This window comes from Miscanthus floridulus, chromosome 4, assembly GCF_019320115.1.
Source record: "Miscanthus floridulus cultivar M001 chromosome 4, ASM1932011v1, whole genome shotgun sequence".
NCBI lineage: Eukaryota > Viridiplantae > Streptophyta > Magnoliopsida > Poales > Poaceae > Miscanthus > Miscanthus floridulus.
In genome coordinates this window covers 27,499,675-27,520,273 of record NC_089583.1, presented here as the reverse complement: position 1 = coordinate 27,520,273, position 20,599 = coordinate 27,499,675, and the positions used below count along the sequence as shown (strand labels likewise).

The following is a 20,599-nucleotide window of genomic DNA, read 5'->3' as shown; positions in this document are numbered from 1 at the left end:
TGCTCTATCATTTTTGGTCTGATCATCTATCTTTGTCACTAATTTTGGACAATTCAAAATTTGAATTTCATAAAATGATAACTTCAAACCTGATTTTCAACTACTAAATGATTTCAGCTGTAAAGGTGATGAATATAAAAGTTGTATAACTCGTCAAGATCTCCAACTTTTATTTTGGTCATTTCTTCATTTTATAAAGTGCTAAGTGCTTGTTTTAAGTGTTTCAATAGTAGTCCAAACATGTTGCATTAGTAATAAGTGTTTGTTTCAAGTGTCTGCGTGTTACAGCTATTTTAGTAGCAATAGAGTGGATGTTACAATAGGTTCATCTGGATGTTGCAAAGGGTAGTCTCACACACATGCATAAATGTAGTCCCACACACATACATAAATATATAGTCCTCACACATATGCATAAATATATAGTCTCAGACACATGCATAAATGAAGTCTTACAAACACATACACTTACACAAACATTCTACGTTCAACAACTAGCAAGCCTGCTGTAATGACTTTTTCCTTGACACCTTTTCGTTCCCATGGCAATATGTCTTTGGATAGGTTCTTTTCCACAACACTGATCTTAGGAAAGTCTATGAATAGCGGCATCTCATCATAGTTATTGTAAGATTCAACATCGTCCACGCCATCAACTCTGATAATGTGCTGTTTCCCAGAGCCAATAGCGTGCTTTGTCTTCTTCTTTGCGGGGAGGTTACTTTGTGGGTCAGGCATATAGAAAACTTATGGCGACATGTGAAGTGAGCACCCAAGGGTCATCTTGGTAGCCTAGATTCTTGAGGTCCAGGACTCTCAATCTAATCTCATTCAGTTGGTGTTGTTTGATCCAGCGGCATCGAAATAGGGCCACCGTTATATCCCTTCCATAGTCAAGTTCCCATATCTCTTCAATGATGCCAAAGTATTAGATCTCTATTCGAACGCCGCTGTTTTGGTTCACATATTTACAATCCTTTGCGTGGGTATAGTACGTATACCCATTGATGTCATAAGCTTTCTAAGATGTCACTTGTATCGATGGCCCCTCCGCTAACCTACTGATGGTAATAGAGTCTATGGTTTCTCCAGACGATATGTTTTGGTCCTTCAACCATGTAGTTAGTCATTGCTTGTGTTGTTTCATGACCCAATCATCTGAACGACCATTTCTCTCTGCCATAATGATAGCAAAGTGTTCATCAATGTATGGTTGCATCAGTTGTGTACTCTGCAAGACACTGTAATGCGCGCGACTCACTTCTTTGTAATCATGGTCGATGAACACTTTTCTACCATTGGTGCTCTTCCCAGCTAGCCTACCCTTGTGACGAGAATCGGGTTTACCAATCCCTTTCTGTACTTTAAGGTACTCTTGACAGCACTCGACGACTTCTTCAGTACTATAACCCTCTATCATGAAGCCCTCTAGGTGTCGACGAAATATGGTCGGCAGTCCACCGAGGGGGGTGCCCGTGGTGGTAGATTGTCGGTAGACGGTGCGTGTAATCAGGAACCAGATGGTGACACAAGGCGCAGAGACAGCGATTTAGATAGGTTCGGGCCGTCTAGTCGACGTAATACCCTACGTCCTGTGTCTTTGGTGTATTGTATTGAGATCTCCAACCACCATTGTCGCCGGAGAAGTAGATTGTTCGAAGAATGTGTGGAGCTCTTAAGAAGAAAGAAAAAGATTTCCATCCTGGGAAGTGTGCCCACTTGTATTTCTGAAAAGAAATGTAAGTGTGTCTTGAAGCGTAGCGTCTTTGATCGTCAGAGGCGTAGTGGTCGAAAAACAAGCACATTCACCGCAAGGTGAAGTGTGCCCACTTAGTCCCCGAGCCTGATAGTAGGTGACGTAGGCACGTGGTGCCAGGGTCTAAAAAGAATTTCCCAGTTAAGTTGAGAATCCAATCATCATACCGATGTAGTCCCCGAGCTTGCTAGAAGGCGAGGTATGAGCCTTGTAGCAAGGTCCAAGTGAGAAAAAATATCCCAACTGTATGCGAGTTGCCAGTCACATGTAGTCGAGACGCAAAGTCCCTGAGCCATGGTCGGAGAGTGGTCGAGGCAGTCCCCGAGCACAGGTCGAGGAGCGAGCGACGAAGTCCCCGAGCCGTGGTCGGAGAGTGGTCGAGGCAGTCCCCGAGCACAGGTCGAGGAGCGAGCGACGAAGTCCCCGAGCCGTGGTCGGAGAGTGGTCGAGGCAGTCCCCGAGCACAGGTCGAGGAGTGAGCGACGAAGTCCCCGAGCCGTGGTCGGAGAGTGATCGAGGCAGTCCCCGAGCACAGGTCGAGGAGCAAGCGACAAAGTCCCCGAGCCGTGGTCGGAGAGTGATCGAGGCAGTCCCCGAGCATGGGTCAAGAAGCGAGCGACGAAGTCCCCGAGCTGTGGTCGAAGAGTGATCGAGGCAGTCCCCGAGCGTAGGTCGAGAAGCGAGCGACGAAGTCCCCGAGCAAAGCTCGAAATTCCTGCAATATAAATATGTAGAATGGTAGTACATGATGTACAAAGTAATAAATTATGGAGAAAATGACGCTCAGCAGTCATTTGTAAATGAGCATGATGTGATAAAGCAGTTGGTGCTTTGTAAACATCAGTATTAATGTGAAGTTTGTGTTTATACTTAATATAAACTGTCCGACCAGTTAGTATGTAGCTGAGTCTCCAGCCCTAGCTAGCCCGTTAACCATAACGCGGGGCGCGGAGCCCGTGCACGTGTAGGAAGAACAAAGCGTCGCTAAGGAGCCACTGCCGACCACCCATAACGCAGAGGGCAGACGCTCGTGCACGTGTAGGGAGAAGCCGGAGACAGGGCCGTCTCTGGAGGCGTCCGAGCGTCAACAGGACTGGTCGATGATTTGCATTAAGTATAGATGCATGTTATATTCAAGATGGAATACATGGACAAACATTATTTGAAGAATAATCATGACGAGGACGTTGTGGAGAAACATCGTAATGAAAATTATATTAAATATAAATATTAGAAATGTACTTATCTTTGGATAGAAATCTGGTCGGCGGTGATGAAGTCGTCCAGTCCTCGAGCTTTCCGACCTGTCGTCATGACGGTGGTCGCGGTTGTCGTAGCGCCGTTCTTCGCGGCGATCATCATTGCGACGTGGTCTGGTGGTCGAGGTGGTCGGAGCTCGGCAGAGCCGCTCGGGACGTGGTCGACGTGGTCCGTGGTCGATGTGGTCGGAGCTCGGCGGAGCCGCTCGAGACGTGGTTGATGTGGTCGGAGATTGGCTGTGTCGGTCCGCGTACGAAGACGTGCCGTCGATCTGCTTCATTAACACGCGCAGCCTTCCTTCCCCATACGTGGATGCATGTGTACAGGCAAGTCTTGGTAGCTTGCATGGTGGTGTAGATGCAAGTAAGCCTGCACGTGATGTATGTATATGCAACTTGATCTGTTGCATCTTGATTCGACTTGCATGTCTTCTCGTATGTACGTGAGGCAAGTACAGATTGATCGGCTTGGAATCAAGTATGTGTAATCTCCATCGGCTTGCATGCCCCCTTGCTAGCTTGTTGTCGTACCACATGTACACGATCGTACATGGTGCCGATGTCAGCATCCTTTGTAGATTGATTTTCTCTTGCTCCAAAATGAACTCGAAGAAGGAAACCGACTCCACTTCGAGGTAGCAGCAACGATCGAGCGGCAGCATCCGCAACTTCGCGATAATTATTCCGTCTAGATGCGTGAGTTAGACCATGCCGAACTGATCGATTCCCACGTGTGCAATCGGGCGATGAATTCGTCGACCACCAGTCAAGCTTCGACTTGTAGATGGATCTGATGACGGCTGCCGCGCATGATGTTGAACGCCGCCGCCGATTCGTCGTAGATGTTGTTGAAGGAAGCCATCACAGCAAGATGAGTTGCCGCAAACGACGTTGGTTTTGAGGTACGCCATCTAGTTCGCCATGGATCAGCATGCACACCCCCTACCTGGCGCGCCACTGTCGACGAAATATGGTCGGCAGTCCACCGAGGGGGGTGCCCGTGGTGGTAGATTGTCAGTAGATGGTGCGTGTAATCAGGAACCAGATGGTGACACAAGGCGCAGAGACAGCGATTTAGACAGGTTCGGGCCGTCTGGTCGACGTAATACCCTACGTCCTGTGTCTTTGATGTATTGTATTGAGATGTATACTGATTAACCTGTCCTCTAGGGGACCCTTGTCTCTCCTTATATACTCCGAAGAGACAAGGTTACAAGTAAAGTATCCAATTTGGTACTATTACAATATCTAGTACAACTTATAATCTTGATGTGCACGCCTTGATCTTACGGGCCGGGCCACCTCGGATGGTGCGGCCCATGTACCATCTTGTGGTACCCGGGGGTATATCCCCCACACTAGGTATGATCGATTATGCACGTATCGGCTTAGAACCGACATGAACCGCTCATAGGACCACATTTCATGCAAGTAGCAAGGGCCCAGTGCCTATATCCGATGAACCATGTGAATCATGAGATGTGGCATTATATCAAAAAAGCAAGAGGTAAACACATCTCTAGTTGGTTTTGTGTCTCCACCACAAATTCATATAGGTCACTCAGCTCTTTCTTACCAATCGTCTTATGTGAGACCTTCGGAAAGAAGTAGCACATGCGGGTGATGGCCATTTTCAAGAACTCTAGCTTTATAGCCCTGATTGCAATAGGTAGAAACACTGTCAAGCATCACATGACAATCGTGAGCCTTGCAATGTATTATTGACAAGTCCTTCATCGACACTAGCTTCTTCACATTCGCTAAAAACCCAGTCAGGACTTTGACCCCCTCAGGAAAGTGTATATAGCTCTCTTCTCTTCTAGTGTTAGGTTGAAGCATGCCATGGGCAGAGTGTATTTTCCATTAGCCTCATGTACCAGGTGAAGCTGTGGCATCACATTTAGCTTGCACCATGTCTTTTCATGATTTCAGACCATTCTTGACTTGCCTGTGTCCATCAAGGTAGCAATGAGACTCTCAAAGACATTCTTCTACACATGCATAGCATCAATGGCATGGGGGACCTCCAAGTCTGGCCAATAAGGACAGACACTAACAGAAGATCGATTGTTTCTTGAAAGGTACGCCTTCGATAGGCGATGTGCTTCTATCTCTGTTCATCCCATCCGGATTCTTCTTTCCATAGATGACATGTATGTATTTCACCATTCTGTACATGTGTTCTCCGTTATGACGTCTCTCCAGAGGGGGTTCAATCTCCGGGGTGTTGTCATAAAATCTAAAGAATAATTTGTTGTGGTACTTGTGACTTGTCTTTAAAAAGCATTGGTTCCTTAGGTAAACTATCTTCTTGGATGCATCTAGGAACACCCATGTAGTACCATCCAAGCAAACTAAGCATCCCATCTTCCCTTTGATCAGTCCAGACAAAGCAAATAGCACGGGGTAATCATTGGTAGTAACAAATATTATTGCTCTATATATGAAGTCCTACTTTCAGAATGCATCATACATTAGCTCCCCATGCCTCCATAGCCTCTCCATTTCTTGCATCAAAGGCTCGAGGAACATGTCTATATCAATGCCTGGTTGTTTAGGGCCAGAAATAAGAATAGTGACGAGAAGGTACTTTCTCTTCTAACACAACCACGTTGGGATGTTGTATATGGTCAAGATCACTGGCCAAGTGCTATGGTCGCTCATCCTCTCATTGAAGGGATTCATTCTATCGGTGCTCAAGCCAAACCGTACATTCCTTGGGTCATCGCTGAATTCTTTGTGCTTCTCATCGATCCGTTGCCACTGACTACAATCAGTCAGGTGTGCAATCTTATCATCATCCACCTTACGCTTATTATCCCACCATGTCATGAGTACGGCTTCTTTAGGGTTTAGGAAGATACGTCTCAAGCGGTCGGTCACTAGCAGGTATCACATTACTAAGGCAGGAATTCTTCTCTGCTTTGCATCGTTGCCTAATGGAGTGTGAAAGCATCTAGGCCCCTAGTTGGGTTTCGGTGATTAATGACAATACGTGATTACTATGACTAATGTGTGTTTTGTAGAGGCAATTAAGTTAGGTCATGGTAATGCAGATCGATTGGGCTATCATGGTGGTCATGCCCCTAAGATGGAAATTATTTTGGTTTTCAAAGGATGGACGACAAGGTTAAGGATGGACTAGTTCTAAGTGTCGATTGGAGTTGAAGAGATACTTAGAGTAGTTTAGGACTTTGTTTTTTTCCTTTGGCCATACTATTAAGGGGGGTATGGACGGGTAGCTTGACCTAGGTGAGTCTAGTGAGTTAGGTGTGGTGCACACTTACTAAATCTAGCACTAGGTAGCTCCTAAAAAGCCCTTAGATCCATTAGAGCAAACTTCATTCACATATGATCGAGAGTTGGAAGTGAATGGAGGGTCAAATACTGACGGGACGCGGGCTCTAGGGTGACCGGAAGCTGGCGCAGAGTCCAGTCAGTTCATTTGATCAAGGTGAAATCGTCTGGTGTGACCGGACGCTGAGAGGTGAAGTGACTGGACGCTGAGTCTCAGCGTCCGATCGACTCTAGTAAGGTTCTAGAGAGGGAAAATCATGACAGGACACGTCCGGTCACAACTTTAACACTAGAGTTCGGGGAGAATTGACCAGAGCGTCTAGTCAACATGACTGGAGCGTTCGGTCACCCCGCAGAGGCACATAACTATTCAGTTTTTAGCCATGGTTATAAATACTTCCTCCATTCATGTGTGGGGGTACTTTTGCTCATTTCAACAGCTGAGAAACATCTTTGAGAGTGCCAAGAAGAGCAAGGTCCTAGTGAGGTGATTGAGATTTGAGAATCCCAAAGAGAGCCCTCATTAGTGAAAGCAAGAGTAGCAAAGTGTGTATCCACCCTTCTCATTAGGCTTGTCGTGGTCAAGTGAGAGTTTGTGCTTGTTACTCTTGGTGATCGCCATCACCTAGATGGCTTGGTGGTGATTGGGAGCTTGGTGATCATCCGGCGGAGCTTGTGCATGACCCAACTCAAGTTGTGAGCAGTTGTGGGTGATTCACCGTGACGGAGTGTCAAAGAATCAACCCATAGAGAGCACTTGATCCTTGCATGGATCAAGGGGGAGCTACACCCTTGCACGGGTGCTCCAACGAGGACTAGTGGGGAGTGGCGACTCTCTGATACCTCAGCAAAGCATCGCCTCGTTCCTCCTTCTCTCTTTACTTTGAGCATTTACTTTGAGCAATTCAATTCTTGTCATTTACATTCATAGAATTGCCATGCTAGAGTAGGATTGGAACATAGGTTGCTAAACTTTTGTGTGGTAGATCAATAGAAATACTTTCTAGGCACAAGGGGTTAATTGGGCTAACCATAGGACTTAATTATTGCAAAGAAATTTAGAATTATCCCAATTCAACCCCCCCCCCTCTTGGGCATCTTGATCCTTTCAATTGGTATTAGAGCCTCGTGCTCATGTATTTAGGCTTAACCGCCTAGAGAAAGATGTCTCACGGGGATGGACCTCCTCCTATCTTTGAGGGGGATGATTTTCCATATTGGAAAAATCCACATGGAGGCGTATCTAGAAGCTCTAGATGTTGGAATACTTAGAGCCGCCTCACAAGGCTTCCCAAAACCTTAGGATGCTACACACCTACAAGGCGATGAGGTGAATTATGAAAAAGTGGAATGCAAAGGCTCGAAACACCATCTTTAGAGGCCTTTGCAAAGATGTGTTCAACCGGGTGAGGAACCACAAAGACGCCCATGCACTATGGTCGGACGTTTGTGCGCTCCATGAGGGAACAAAGAGTGAGCGTGAGGAACGCTATAATCTTGTCATGAAAAAGCTTAACTCTTTTGAGATGCTTCCCAAAGAATGTGCTAATGAAATATACTCACGCTTGAATGTTCTTATAGAGGAAGTCAATGGGCTTGGACTCACTCAAATGCAACCATCCGATGTTGTAAGAAAGATCTTGAGTGTCCTCCCCATTGACAAATATGGGCATATTGTGACCGTCCTTCATCAATGTAATCTTTCCACCACTACACCAACACAAATCTTGGGAAAGATCAATGCTCATGAGATGTACATGCACATCACACCTCAAGATGGCTCATCCTCTAACAAGAAGAAAGACAAAGACTTGGCATTCAAGGCTAGCCAAGAGAAGGGCAAAGCAAGACTTGAATATGAGAGCTCAAGTGATGATGAAGTTGATGATGCAAGCCTTGCTCTCATGGTGAAAAGAACCGCCAAGATGCTAAAGAAGCTCAACAAGAGTGGCATCAAGTTCGATGGCAAGAAGAAGAAGTTCTTCACAAGCTCTAGAAGGAAGCCAATCTTGGAGATGGATTGCTACAATTGTGGAGAACTTGGTCATCTAGCACATCAATGCACAAAGCCCAAGAAAGACAAGTACAAGAACAAGTACAAGGGCAAGAAAGATGACTCAAGTAATGAAGAAGAAGATGAGAAGAAGAAAAACAAGCCATACAAGAAGAGAGATGGCAAGGACTTCTACAAGAAGAAGAAAAGTGGAAAGGCATACATCATCAGTGATTGGCTCACGGACATTGAATTCATCAAGTTGCTCATCCAATGATGATAGTGATAATGAGAAGGTGGCCGCCTTTGTGATTGACTCTTCATCATCTTCATCGCCACCACCACCATCATCCTCTACACACCTATGCCTTATGGCCAAGGGTGATCGCAAGGTATCAAATGATGATAGTAGTGGTGATGAACATGCTAGCAATAATGATAGTGATAGTGATGATGATGAATATGAATCACCTTCTTATGATGATCTTGTTAAATTGCTAAATCAATACACTAAGATCATTAGAAAGAGTAGAGCTAAAAATGAAAAACTAGAAGCTAAGAATGATTCTCTTTTAGCTAAATGTGATGTAGCCAAAAAGGCTAGTGTTGAGCTTAGAGAAGCAAATGATGCTATATCATCCAAACTCAAGGAGCTCAAATCTTCTAAGAAAGAGCTTAAAGATAAACATGATAAACTTAAGAGGATACACAATGAGCTCATCACTAGCCACAACAAGCTAAAAGAAGAATATACTACTCTTAAGATTAATCATGATAATCTTGTCATTGCTCAAGAATTTCTATCCAATGAGCCACATGATGCTACTAACAATGTTGTTAAGATTGATATAGCTACATCATGTGATGAGTTGATCATTGAGAGCATTGAGCAAAGTTCTAGTAGCAAGGGCAAGCAAGTGGTTGAGGTCGATGATTATGATGAGTTTGTCAAGCTCAAGAATGACAATGAAAAGCTCAAGAAAGATCTTGAAGAGCTCAAGACCACCAACACCATAGTGCTTGAAACTTGTGATCATGATGGTGACCTGAGTACACCATTAGGACCCGGCATCTTGAGCAAGAGGTATGGGTAATGTGGTACGGCCATGAACTTGGCCAAAGCATGTCGACTGAAGATAGCATGGTATGATGATTCTAAGTCAGCCACCTTGAACTTGATGAACTCCGTTCAGAAATTGTTTGGGTTGCCAAACATTATCGGGAGCGTGATCTGTCCGAGTGGCATGGCAACCTTGCCGGGTACTATCCCATAGAAAGGGATGTTAGTGGGGGTGAGTAGGCTGGTAAAGTCCAAGCCTATCTTCTTTAGCGTATGTGCAAATATTATATTCAATCCTACGCCGGGACCTTGGGGACTATCATGTCGGACTATTGTTGGACCCAAGATGAGTGGATAGTGGTCAGGCGTTAGTCACGCTAGTCCATTAATCTTTTCTGGAAAACTTGATCAAGGTACTCGAACCAATTACAGTATTTTGGTGTTGAGGGCTCTCCTACCATGATGCCCCGAAGAGCCAACTTCACTAAGCACTTGTTTGATGAAGTCAGTAGACCCGCAAAGATTACTGTAATTTGGCCCTTGGACTGTTGAAAGCCAGGGTCAGCGTTGTTGTCTCCACCTTTGTTGTTATCAGCTTTACCCTTGCCCTTGTTGATTTTGCCATAGAAACCCAATTCTTGGAGTTGTCTGCACTCGGCCACCATGTGCTTGGCGTTCTTGTGGAAAGGACATGGTAAATTCTTGAGGTCTTTGAACTTCTTGTTATTTTTTTAGACTTCTTGGACCGGTCCATGGAAGCAAGGGTGTTGTTGGGTCCTCTCTTTCTGCTGGACTATCCACCCTGATTGCTTCTGGGGTCGTGCCCTTTGTCTTGTTGGCCGCGTGGGAATCATTCGTGAGTACGTTCTTTAGATGCAATCATCTTCTGTACTATACGCTTAAATTCCTCGGTGGTCTGGATTATTGTCATAGAATTTTTCAAACTGCCACTTGTATTTCATCATGTTGGCGAAGTGATCTATCACCTCACTGTTTGTGATATCATAGACTAGGGCTCGTAACTCAGCAAAGCGATGATAATATTGCTGGAAGGTTTTATCTAGTTTCTGCTTGCAAGTTCCAAGCTCGTTCTGAGTACTTGGGTGGGTGAGGATGTCACAAAAATTTTCACAGAATTTGCGCTGAAGTTGCCCCAAGTATTGATAGAGTGGGCTCATAGCTTATCAAACCAGGCGAGGGGCACAATATCGAGTACCATGGGAAAATATAACACTTTGATGTCATCGTCACCGCCTACCAACTCAATGGATTGAGAGTAGATGCACAACCATTGGTTGGGTTTTGTCTTCCCGTCGTACTTTTCATGGTTGGATGGCTTGAACTTGTAGGCAAGCCGGACAGAGAGTAGTCTGTTAGAAAAACATGGGAACCTGTTTGGTGAGATGTCGGCCTCTCTGTACTCGGACTCATCTACCTTCCCTATAATTTTACTAGTGCCCATGATAGGCCAACTATGTGGCACCCTAATTCCTGCTCTGGTTACCCTGCGGCCCTAGACGGGAGTGGACTTGTCGGATTCATAAACCCGGGGTCCCTCATGGACCTGCTTCCTAGCAAAAGCTCAGCCCAGCAGACGACGTTATGAACGACTCGCAACTCCTGGGCTGGCCTAAAAACCTAATGACAGGCCAGAAGGGTGATCCTAGTCTCTGACCGGAAGGCCTAGCCAAGGAAGAACGACACTTGCTTCTAACTCTGGCCTGCCGCTCTGACCAGAAGACCTGGCCTAGGGAGGAACGGCGCTCGCTTCCCTGCTCTAGCCTGCCTCTTTGACCGGAAGGCCTGGCCAAAGGAGAGGACAATGCTCGCTTTTGACTCTGGCCCACCTCTTCGACTAGAAGGCCTAGCCAAGGAGGAACGACGCTTGCTTCTGACTCTGGCCTACCTCTCCGACCAGAAGGCCTAGCAAAGGAGAGCACGATGCTCGCTTCCGACTCTGACCCGCTTCTCTTACTCCCTCTCATTTGTAACCCTACAACAAACTTTGAGCACCTGGGCTCAGGAATAAAGTCACCGACCAACTCAAATTGGACATAGGGCACGTTGTCTGAACCTAGTATAAACCCTGTGTCATTGAGTGCTAGGCCACATCCGATCACAACGTACGACAAAATGAAAAATATTTACTAGTTGGTCACTTTTCGCACCGACAGGACTGGTACTCGTTGTCCTCCTCCTTGGTTACCCTGAGGTCCCAAATGAGAGTGGGCTAGTGCCCACGCCTCTAGTCCTTGGGAAGGGTTAGCTTGGGATTTCACTTTTGTAGCCTACATCTGAAGGGTTGTGGACTTTAGAATGACTTTGGGTTGTTGCTGATCTGAGGTAGGGTTTTCTGTGGCCGCCATCTCTTCTATCAGGGCATAGACATTGGCGTAGGGCATAGTGAAGACCTTATGGCCAGCTAGTTCCATGAACTCAGGCTCAAGGTTGCGTGATGTAGAGGCTCTGATGGCATCATGATCTTGGTGCTATCATTCTGCTTCTTCATCCCATAGATGTTGTTCATATGCTACCTCTACAGCCAAGCATAGGCGTTCAACGTTTCGACAAGCCAACTAATACCGCTGCCACTCTTCCTTATGGTGTTGGGTGCCGTTACACCGAGCCTATCGAGCTCTGTTCTTCCTTTCCCTAGCCATCTTCTGCTCATCCGTCCCTCCGTTGGGTGGCACAATGTCTGGAGAGATGTCGGACAAGGCTTCCTGTCCATCTTGGATATCTTGTGGGTTAGGCATAGGGATCTGAGGTGGTTGCCTAGCCATAAAGACTTCTCTAGAGTGCCTCATGGCTGAGTGAGTTCTAGATTCTGCGGTCGTCGTGATGTCCAAGATCTCTGTAGAACCATGATCATTGTTGTCCGCTGGAAGAGTTCTGCCAGTCCTAATAAGTTAAGAGTTCCACCATGCCGACTAGACGAGATGGATCTGTTAAAGAAGTGTCGGGTCGAGCACCCGACCAATGGATGATACCTCCTTTGGGTGTGATGGATAGAACCAAACCTCTCTGGGCACCTGCAAGAGGGATCTCTTGCTCAGATTGCACGAAGTAGCTAATTGTGTCTTGATAGATTGAAGTTGAATTCTTGAGTTCGAGTGGAAAATGAACTAGGTCTTCGTGTTGGACTTCAAATGGGATCTTCAGCCTGGACAAAGGTGACATGTCCGAGCGGGAGTCGTGGTTGATGGTGACCTCCTGAGTTCCAGTTGGATCAGAGAGTGAGAGGTGCGAAAACTTCTCGGCGAGTTGATCTAGTGTGGTCGTCAAGACATCTGGTGAAGCTTGAGGCATCGGGATCTCCATGAGACAACTTTGGAGTTTGCCGTTGTCGTCTGCTTTGTAGATCCAGGAGCCAAAGATGAAGGTGATACCCACCGAGAAAATCATGTTGTCGAGGTCTGCCGAGCTCTCGATCATGAAGTCACCGAAAGCCCCTACCCTAGCGCGCCAGCTGTCAGTATTTGATGATCGGCAACCCGTCATGGGGATACCCGGGATGGTGTTTGAAGGGATTCAGCGTACACAGAACTCGACAGTAAATACAAAGAGATGCACGATTTATACTAGGTTCGGGCCCTCTTGTCGAGTAATAGCCTTTACGTCCAGTCGGCGTGTAACCTTTTGCGTTAGATTGATTGTATGATTGATAGGGTTACAAGGGGGTGTATCGTGCCTCTCTTTATATAGGGGAGACGGTAAGGGCACATATCTAGTCCTAGTCGGTTACAAGAGAAGAGTCCTAGTCCTATTACAGAATCTAACTTTCATAGGAAGCCGACTAAGTCGATCTGTAATAGCTTGAAGTCCACGCCACCTTGTCTCGCATTCCTTCAATAGATCATGGGCCATCCCAGGGCCCATCCAAGAAATACCCCCGTGGGGAACCCCTAGGACCCCGGTCCGTCACCCGGGAAGACCCGTTGGGGAGGAGCACGTGGAGGATCTCTTAGGACTAGCAAGGCCGCCTAAGATACCGACAAATCTCGCCGAGAGACGTGCCGAACAGCAGGAGGGGTTGAGAGAGGGGTAAAGGGTTTATAAGAGTTGATAGATTGATTTTTTAACGATTGGATAGATGGGAACTCAATCGGCCGTGAACCTCTTGTATTTATAAAGGGGTGGTCTTATCCTAAGTAGAAAACAAGTCCAAATCGTAATGTCCAAGTTTCTCACGTCAAAAATTACCTAAAACCAACTTTTAGTCTTAACCTAGTCGGTTTCAAGACACGAGTCGCCCAACTTCCACGGGCCCGAGCGGGGTCCTGGGTTGGCTGAAAAGGGGGGAGTCGGCTAAGCCGACTGCACTGTTCAAGTCGGCTAAACCGACTGGCTGCAGCTCGCTATGGCTCGCCGTATTCTCCACGCGATTCTTTGGTCTTTTTGCTGAGCCATTCGACCTCAAATATGTTCAAGATGCTTATAACTTATTTATGGTACCCTAAATCACCTTGCGACATTTTTTAGTGTCAACATCTTGAAAGTTATATCTACACTGTATATGAGACTTGTGAGAGAGATGCAGCTGTTAGCGTTTTGGCGATCCTTGTCTCTCCTCACGTGCAGCTGTTTACAAATATAAGCCACGATATAAGCGGATCACGGTGCAAGGATATGTAGCCACACACTTTGCTGGTACTACACGTGTCACCACAAGCAAGAGAAGCAACTCGATCCGGTCCTACACACGCGTGCGTGCATTGCTTTATGCATCACACATTAAGAGATAGAAACTTATTTTAATCTTTATAAGAAATTTAGGTCTTGTTGTATGCTAAGCGTGCGTGCATTGCTTTATGCATCACACATTAAGAGATAGAAACTTATTTTAATCTTTACTAGATACATGACCGGGACCATGATTTTTTTTTCACTAAACCCCACGCGGATGCGTGAGCTCCTTGTAGATGAATTCATATACATACGATCATTATTATTTGCCTTCAATGATTGGGCCTGTTAAGTCTCTGAATGTTGTGCAACAATTCCGATCTGATTTCCAACAATAGATCAACTTCCCAGTGATCTGCAATATTTTCGGCGCAACTTGATGATGTCTTTTGGTTTGTATATAGTGGACCTCTTCCAGTTTGCTTTGTTAACAGGAATTCCTTGTTTATGTTAGTCGGTAACTTCCTCCACCGGTACGACATATTAAGTACTGAATCAGTATATAACTTGGCCAACTAATGGAGATCCATGCGTGCCTATCTCTATCTGCAGCAATAATGAATGTCGTAGAGGCCTCGGCGACCCTGCTCGCACCAACTAAGGCTCTATTTGGCTAGCTGGAAAAATGACCGATGCTGATTTATTATGAAAAAAAAACACTATTATTTAGCTAAAACGATATGGCTAGTAAGTTCAAACGAACAGGACCTAAAACTACTCATTGTACACGGACGCCAGTAGCAGTACCATACCATATGCAGTGGCGTCAGGCCGAGCTTGTTTTGCGTACGTGCTGTGTACTGCTGTTGCTGCCTCGATCGTACTCGTACTCGGACACTCGTGGGCGCACAAGAAGAGATTTTGGACGAAAGCCGTCGAGGCAATGATGCGGTCTCGCGTGATTGGCGGCGCGGGGTGATCGTGGAATTGATTACGATTGTTACGGAAATTAATTTTTGTCTTTCTGATTTGCTGCGGCTGTTATGGGGATTGAGCTGATCGCATAGAGCGAGTGTGCATTGCCTTCATGATCTGATCGCATAGAGCGACTTTGGTGTCGCACCTGTGCAGGGAATAGTTATGAATGTTTTAGTTATATATATAGAGATAAGAAATTTAGGTCTTGTCGTATGCTAATGACCTTTAACTTCTCATGACGAAAAATGACATCTAAATTCTCATGATCGTAGAATAACATCTAATGGTCGGTCGATTTTAATCAGCTCTAACCTTCATGACCCTCGGTCCCACCAAGATTGTCATTCTGACTTATCGAGAAGTCGAAGATTTTTAACTTTGACCGATTATATATATAGAATACATACTTAGTATTGTTAGATGAGCAGTTAAATGTATTCTATTTTCATAATAAATTTATTTAATTATGGTATAAATGTTCCTCATATTTTTTATAAACCTAGTCAAATCAAACTTGATAAAAGTTTGACATGCACCCAATAGCATAGATGTGAACTTATATAGGTTCATAATGTATGATAAATTCTAGGTGAACTTTGTGCCGGAGTTCCCAGAATATTATTTCCTCTCGCGAAAAAAAACTCAATAATCTTTTTTCTCATAATGACCATAGAATCATACGAGAACTCGATACATATTTCTCATGTATATATAGTTTTGCCTTCAAAGTGCAACGATCATCATCAACCAAATAAATGTCGGAGCAACAGTTCAATAAGTACACCTCGCATTGATCATCGTCATTATCACCATCAAATCACAATTAATCAGGCCGGTTTTCTAGTAACTAAAATGACAATTAAAAAGTTTTATAATCAACAATCCAAATATTGATCAGCACTAGTACACTACCGGAATGCCCAGGTTTACCGTGTGTCCACGGCACACGGCGAAGCCTAAAAAACACTCGACAAAGCCTTTGCCGAGTGGTACACTCGGCAAATTGTACTCGGCGTACACAGAGTCAGCAAACATTTCTTTACCGAGTGTTTTTTATCAAGAGAGTGCTAAAACCGACACTCGGCAAAAAATTTTTGAAAAATATAAAAAAAAAACCCACCGCCGCCCGCCCGCGGCTCCCGCCGCCACCACCACCACTAGGCTGCCGCCACCACCTGTGCAAAAAAAAAGAGGGAGAGGGAGGGAGATTGGGGGGTTGGGATAGGGCCATGGCCGCCTGGCGGCGGCACTCGACCTTGCAGCCAGCACTTGGAAGTCCGAACCGAGCTCGTGCAGGGGTGGCCCTCTACAGACGGCAATGACACGGAGGGGTTAGGGACGCAGGGTGGGTCCGGCTCTGCAACCTACAGACACTACGTAAAAAATGATTTTTAGCAACGGTTCGAATTTTTTGTAGGGACAGCTGGTGATGGAGTCGCCCCTACAGTGGCGTGCTCGAGTGCCCAGACACCAGCTGTCCCTACAAATAGAACAGCAGGGGCGGCTGGTGATACGAGCTGCCCCTACAAATGGGGTCTGATTTATAGGGGTGACTCAATCACCAGCCACCCCTAGAGTTGTTATTTGTAGGGGCGGCTGTTGATTCAGCCGCCCCTACAAATGCCCCCGAATATATAGCTCCGATTTGTAGTGGCGGCTCAATCACCAGCCGCCCCTACAAATGACCCACATATAAAACAGCTGCAGCACCTTCTTCCTCCTCGGGTCACTCACTCCAACCCGTGAAAGAAAGGTGGAGAGGCCTTGGGCACCTCTCAAAAATTGCTCTACTAAGGGTGGAAGGTTTTGGTCTCAAATCCTTTGGTGGAGAGGTTGTATAAGGTAAGAAAATATTATTCCACACTTTTTTCTGAAGTTTTAATGGTTGGTTAGTGAGTAATTAGAGTTTTATTTTTCTCTCTCTTCTATGGTGCTTGAGCTACTTATGAAGCAAATTAGACCCAAGTTTTAAATGTAGTAGAGTAAATTAGGGAGGGCGACAAGATCATACCCTTATTTGTTCCATGTTTCTTGATTTTAGTGAACAATTAGTTAGTTTTATGGATGTTTCATGTGCATGTGGATCTAGATCTAGGTTTTGGTTTTTTTATTAATTTTGTTTTTGTAAATTTATGTTTGATGAAATTGGACTAGGGTTTGTATGAAAGATATTGGGTAAAGTATAATTGTTGCTAATTGTTGTCTTTGAAATTGTTTATTGTAATCAATAAATATGTATTTTAATTATTTATGGATAAATGGGCCATTAATTAATTTTCCTCTACCATGATGTGTTTGTACGCTTCATGTAATTATATTAGATTTGTATTCATATATATCTGAAGTATATACAATTATTCTTAAGTAATTATTAATTTGTTTCATTTTTATATATATCTAAATAAGTAGTCCTTTAATATTTGTTTGGGGCTCTTGCGTTTGTACTCTTGTTTTGTATCGAAATTGTGATTTTGCCCCTATTTTTTTGACTTTGTGAATTTACCCCTACTGTGCCATTCACGAAGCACCAGTTTGCCCCTGCTCCGTCATCCACCCCTAACGGTGTTAAACTTTGTACAAAAGGACATGAATGCCCATACGATTTTGCCCCTGTTTGTTATGCCTAATTGTGATTTTACCCTGATTTAGAATTATACTTTTTTATTGTATGCTGACAATTCATTAAATTTGGTCAAACATATTTGACACAACTTACAATTATTTGAACTTAGATTTAATATTGATAAATATTCAAAATTTTGGGACCAAAAGGTTCATAATGATGATAGATGTAACGCCATAAGAAATATTTCGATATAATCTTTTGTGTGGGACAAAAAATCTTCAATTTATAAGAATGCATGTAGAACATCGGTTAACAAACTGTATAAGTAGATGCATGCAATGATAACCTTAGTGCCTTACCACATAGGAATGTCATAAGTACATGTTTTTTCAGCAAAAATAACTGCCATACAAGTTGGTTCATGTAACACTACAAGCCCTAAAACCACACAGAAGTATTTCTTTCCTTCTGCAATGCTGGCCATAAGATGTAAACTGAAAAAATGGAATATTCCTGCTGCATGTTGCTGTCGTCCGACTCCCGCGGTCCAGCCTGACGCCGGATGCCTTGACAAGCCGCACGTGGGCCAGCGGCCAGGCGCAGGCGCGCAGCGCAACTAGCCACCCGCTGCCGGCCGCCCAACGCGGCACCGCGCCGCAGCGGCCCGCCGACCTCCGAGATTTGGAAGGACGAGGACCGGATGAGAGCCACCGCCTGCCACCGTACGCAGGTATAAAATGATTTTACCAGTCTTCAACCAGTATTATAGCTCCATTGAAAGAAATTGTTTGCACGGGAAGCAAAGGAAATCAGAAAGCGATGGAAAAGATACTAAAAGTGATTGGACGCGAAGGATCACAGACAAAAAATACTTAAAGAATCAAGCATGAAATAGTTCTTATCCAATGTGAATAGCCCACTATAAAAGCACTAAGATTAATTGCAGATTATAGGCCAGCACAACAGAAAACCTGGGAAGCAAAGGACAAATCTATCCAGTACAGAAATCCAGGGAGGATGCCCTTACCACTTTTGAAGATGAAGTAGATGATTCGGTTTCATATATTTGCCTCCCTGAGGTGCTTGGCGTATCATCTTCGGTAGCATCTTCAGGCTTGGAATGCCTTGCGTTGCAAAGCTGCAATTCTGTGACACAGAGCAAGAATATCAAACTTTTCCAAGATACATGTGAAATTAATACAGGCATTCAGCGGCAAGGAAGATGGATTACCTGTTTCTATGTCAGTATCAGGTCCCTCAAAAATTTGATTTTGGAAAGATGGTGGTGCAACACTTTCATAGCGTCCATATTTGCAGTCATCCTTCACAAAATCAGCCTTGTAGCACTGTACCAGCTCATTTAGATGTGGCCACTGATCTAAGCTTTCATTAAGCTGAAAATAGAAAAGGCACTTAGTTTTTTCAGATGAAAAGATACTTAGCTCTTGACATCACCTGAAACTCTTAAAATCAGGCATCATTACTTGATTTTGGAGCTACAATAAAAAGGAAGAAAATCAATTACTAGCGACAGAATGGACTACACTAATACGCAGGGAATAATAAATGCTTTTAAAATCGCCCAAGCTGCCTCGACGATCCTGGTCCAACACATGCGCGAGCACAATGCATAACGCCAAGTAACTTTTGAAACAGGTTGGGTAATTCTATCTCAAAATGCCATGCGCACAACAAAGCAAAAAAAAGGCATGGTGTAGCCCTCTGTTTTCATGCTAAAATTATCCATATGTAGAAAATAGTGCCCAAATAGTGCCAATCCAAAAATAATGATACACCCTTTGGGTACCGAGCACATAAAGTTGTTATTTATCCAACATGGATAACCCAACAGAAGACTCGAAGCAATTCGAAGATTCTTGTGCAGCACAATGCAGGTTTCACCTCAACAATGCGATACTCATGGCACTGCACCACTAAGCGTCACTAACATCAGTTTACACTCCTGAGCTCTCACCAAAGCATTAACGCATTCAGAAACCCCTAAACCCTAACCGCCAAGCAGCATGACATTAAGATCCTGAACACCATTCTACCACATTTCAAACACCTCGGGCGTCCCTCGACACTACATTGACTACACAACAACACAGCAATCCCAAAAAAAACCAATAAAATCACACCGGCACCATCAAATCAGACACCCCAAGTCAGGGTCACAAGCACGGACGAGCAGGGAGCTAGCGAGACGTACCAAAGGATCCAGTTCGAGGTTCCCCGACCACGCCTGCCGTGGAATCCGCTTGAACCGCTGCCCTTCACCCGCTGTAGCCACCGCGGGCTCCATCGCTGTCACCTGAGCTGCCACTCAACCAGCAGACCAGTTAAGCGCGAATCAGCACTAGTTCAGCGCAACCAACACGCATCAACCGACCGAAGAAATTCCCACTCGGAGCACGGGAGCTCTCCAACCCGGAGCTCAGGATCTCGCGCGCGTGGCCCAGATCCGGGCGAGGGAGGCGTGCCGGAGAAGCGACGGAGCTCAGGATCTCACGCCGATGCGGGGTTGCCGGAGCGCCATGACCGGCGGGCGAGGTCGCCGAGGGCCGCCATCGCATGGGCGCGGGGTTGCTGGAGCGCCATGGCCGGCGGGCGTAGGGGCGCGCGGCCGCGACGGTGCTCGACCGCCGGTCTTCTGTCCGCACGGAGCTTTCGCGTCAGTCGCGAGCAGATAGCAATGAAGAGAACGAGCGGATAAGAATGAAGAGGAAGGGGCATTTCAGTCATTTCGCATCTGATTTTATGTGTTTTGTTTTTTTTTAATTGTTTAATCAGCCTCTAAATAACGGACATCCAAACCAGGGGTAAACGGCTCCTTCGTTTCAAAATAACAGGGGTAAAATCACAAAGTTAAAAAAACAGGGGTAAAATCACAATTGAACCTCTGGACAGGGGCAAAAACACCATTTTCCCTATTTGTTTTGTTGTTGTTGTAAAAGATAGAGTACAGGAACTCTTGGATGTATGGTTCGTTAAGGTTCAAGGCAGGTTTCCGTGAAGAGGTCGATAAATTTATTGAAGCTGCAAAGAAGCATGCAACGACCTT

The 20,599-nt window shown here is 45.2% G+C and overlaps 1 protein-coding gene across 1 annotated transcript; it reads right to left on the bottom strand.

The window, feature by feature from the left end:
• Window positions 1–18,072: 18,072 nt before the first annotated feature.
• Window positions 18,073–19,896, bottom strand: LOC136551218 (guanine nucleotide exchange factor SPIKE 1-like). Its single transcript, XM_066542795.1, has 3 exons — window positions 19,748–19,896; window positions 18,767–18,929; window positions 18,073–18,681 (listed from the first exon to the last, which is right to left on the bottom strand). The coding sequence occupies exons 1-3, from the start codon at window positions 19,838–19,840 to the stop codon at window positions 18,527–18,529; spliced, it is 411 nt and encodes a 136-aa protein (XP_066398892.1). The 5' UTR covers window positions 19,841–19,896; the 3' UTR covers window positions 18,073–18,526.
• Between the last annotated feature and the right edge of the window lie 703 nt (window positions 19,897–20,599).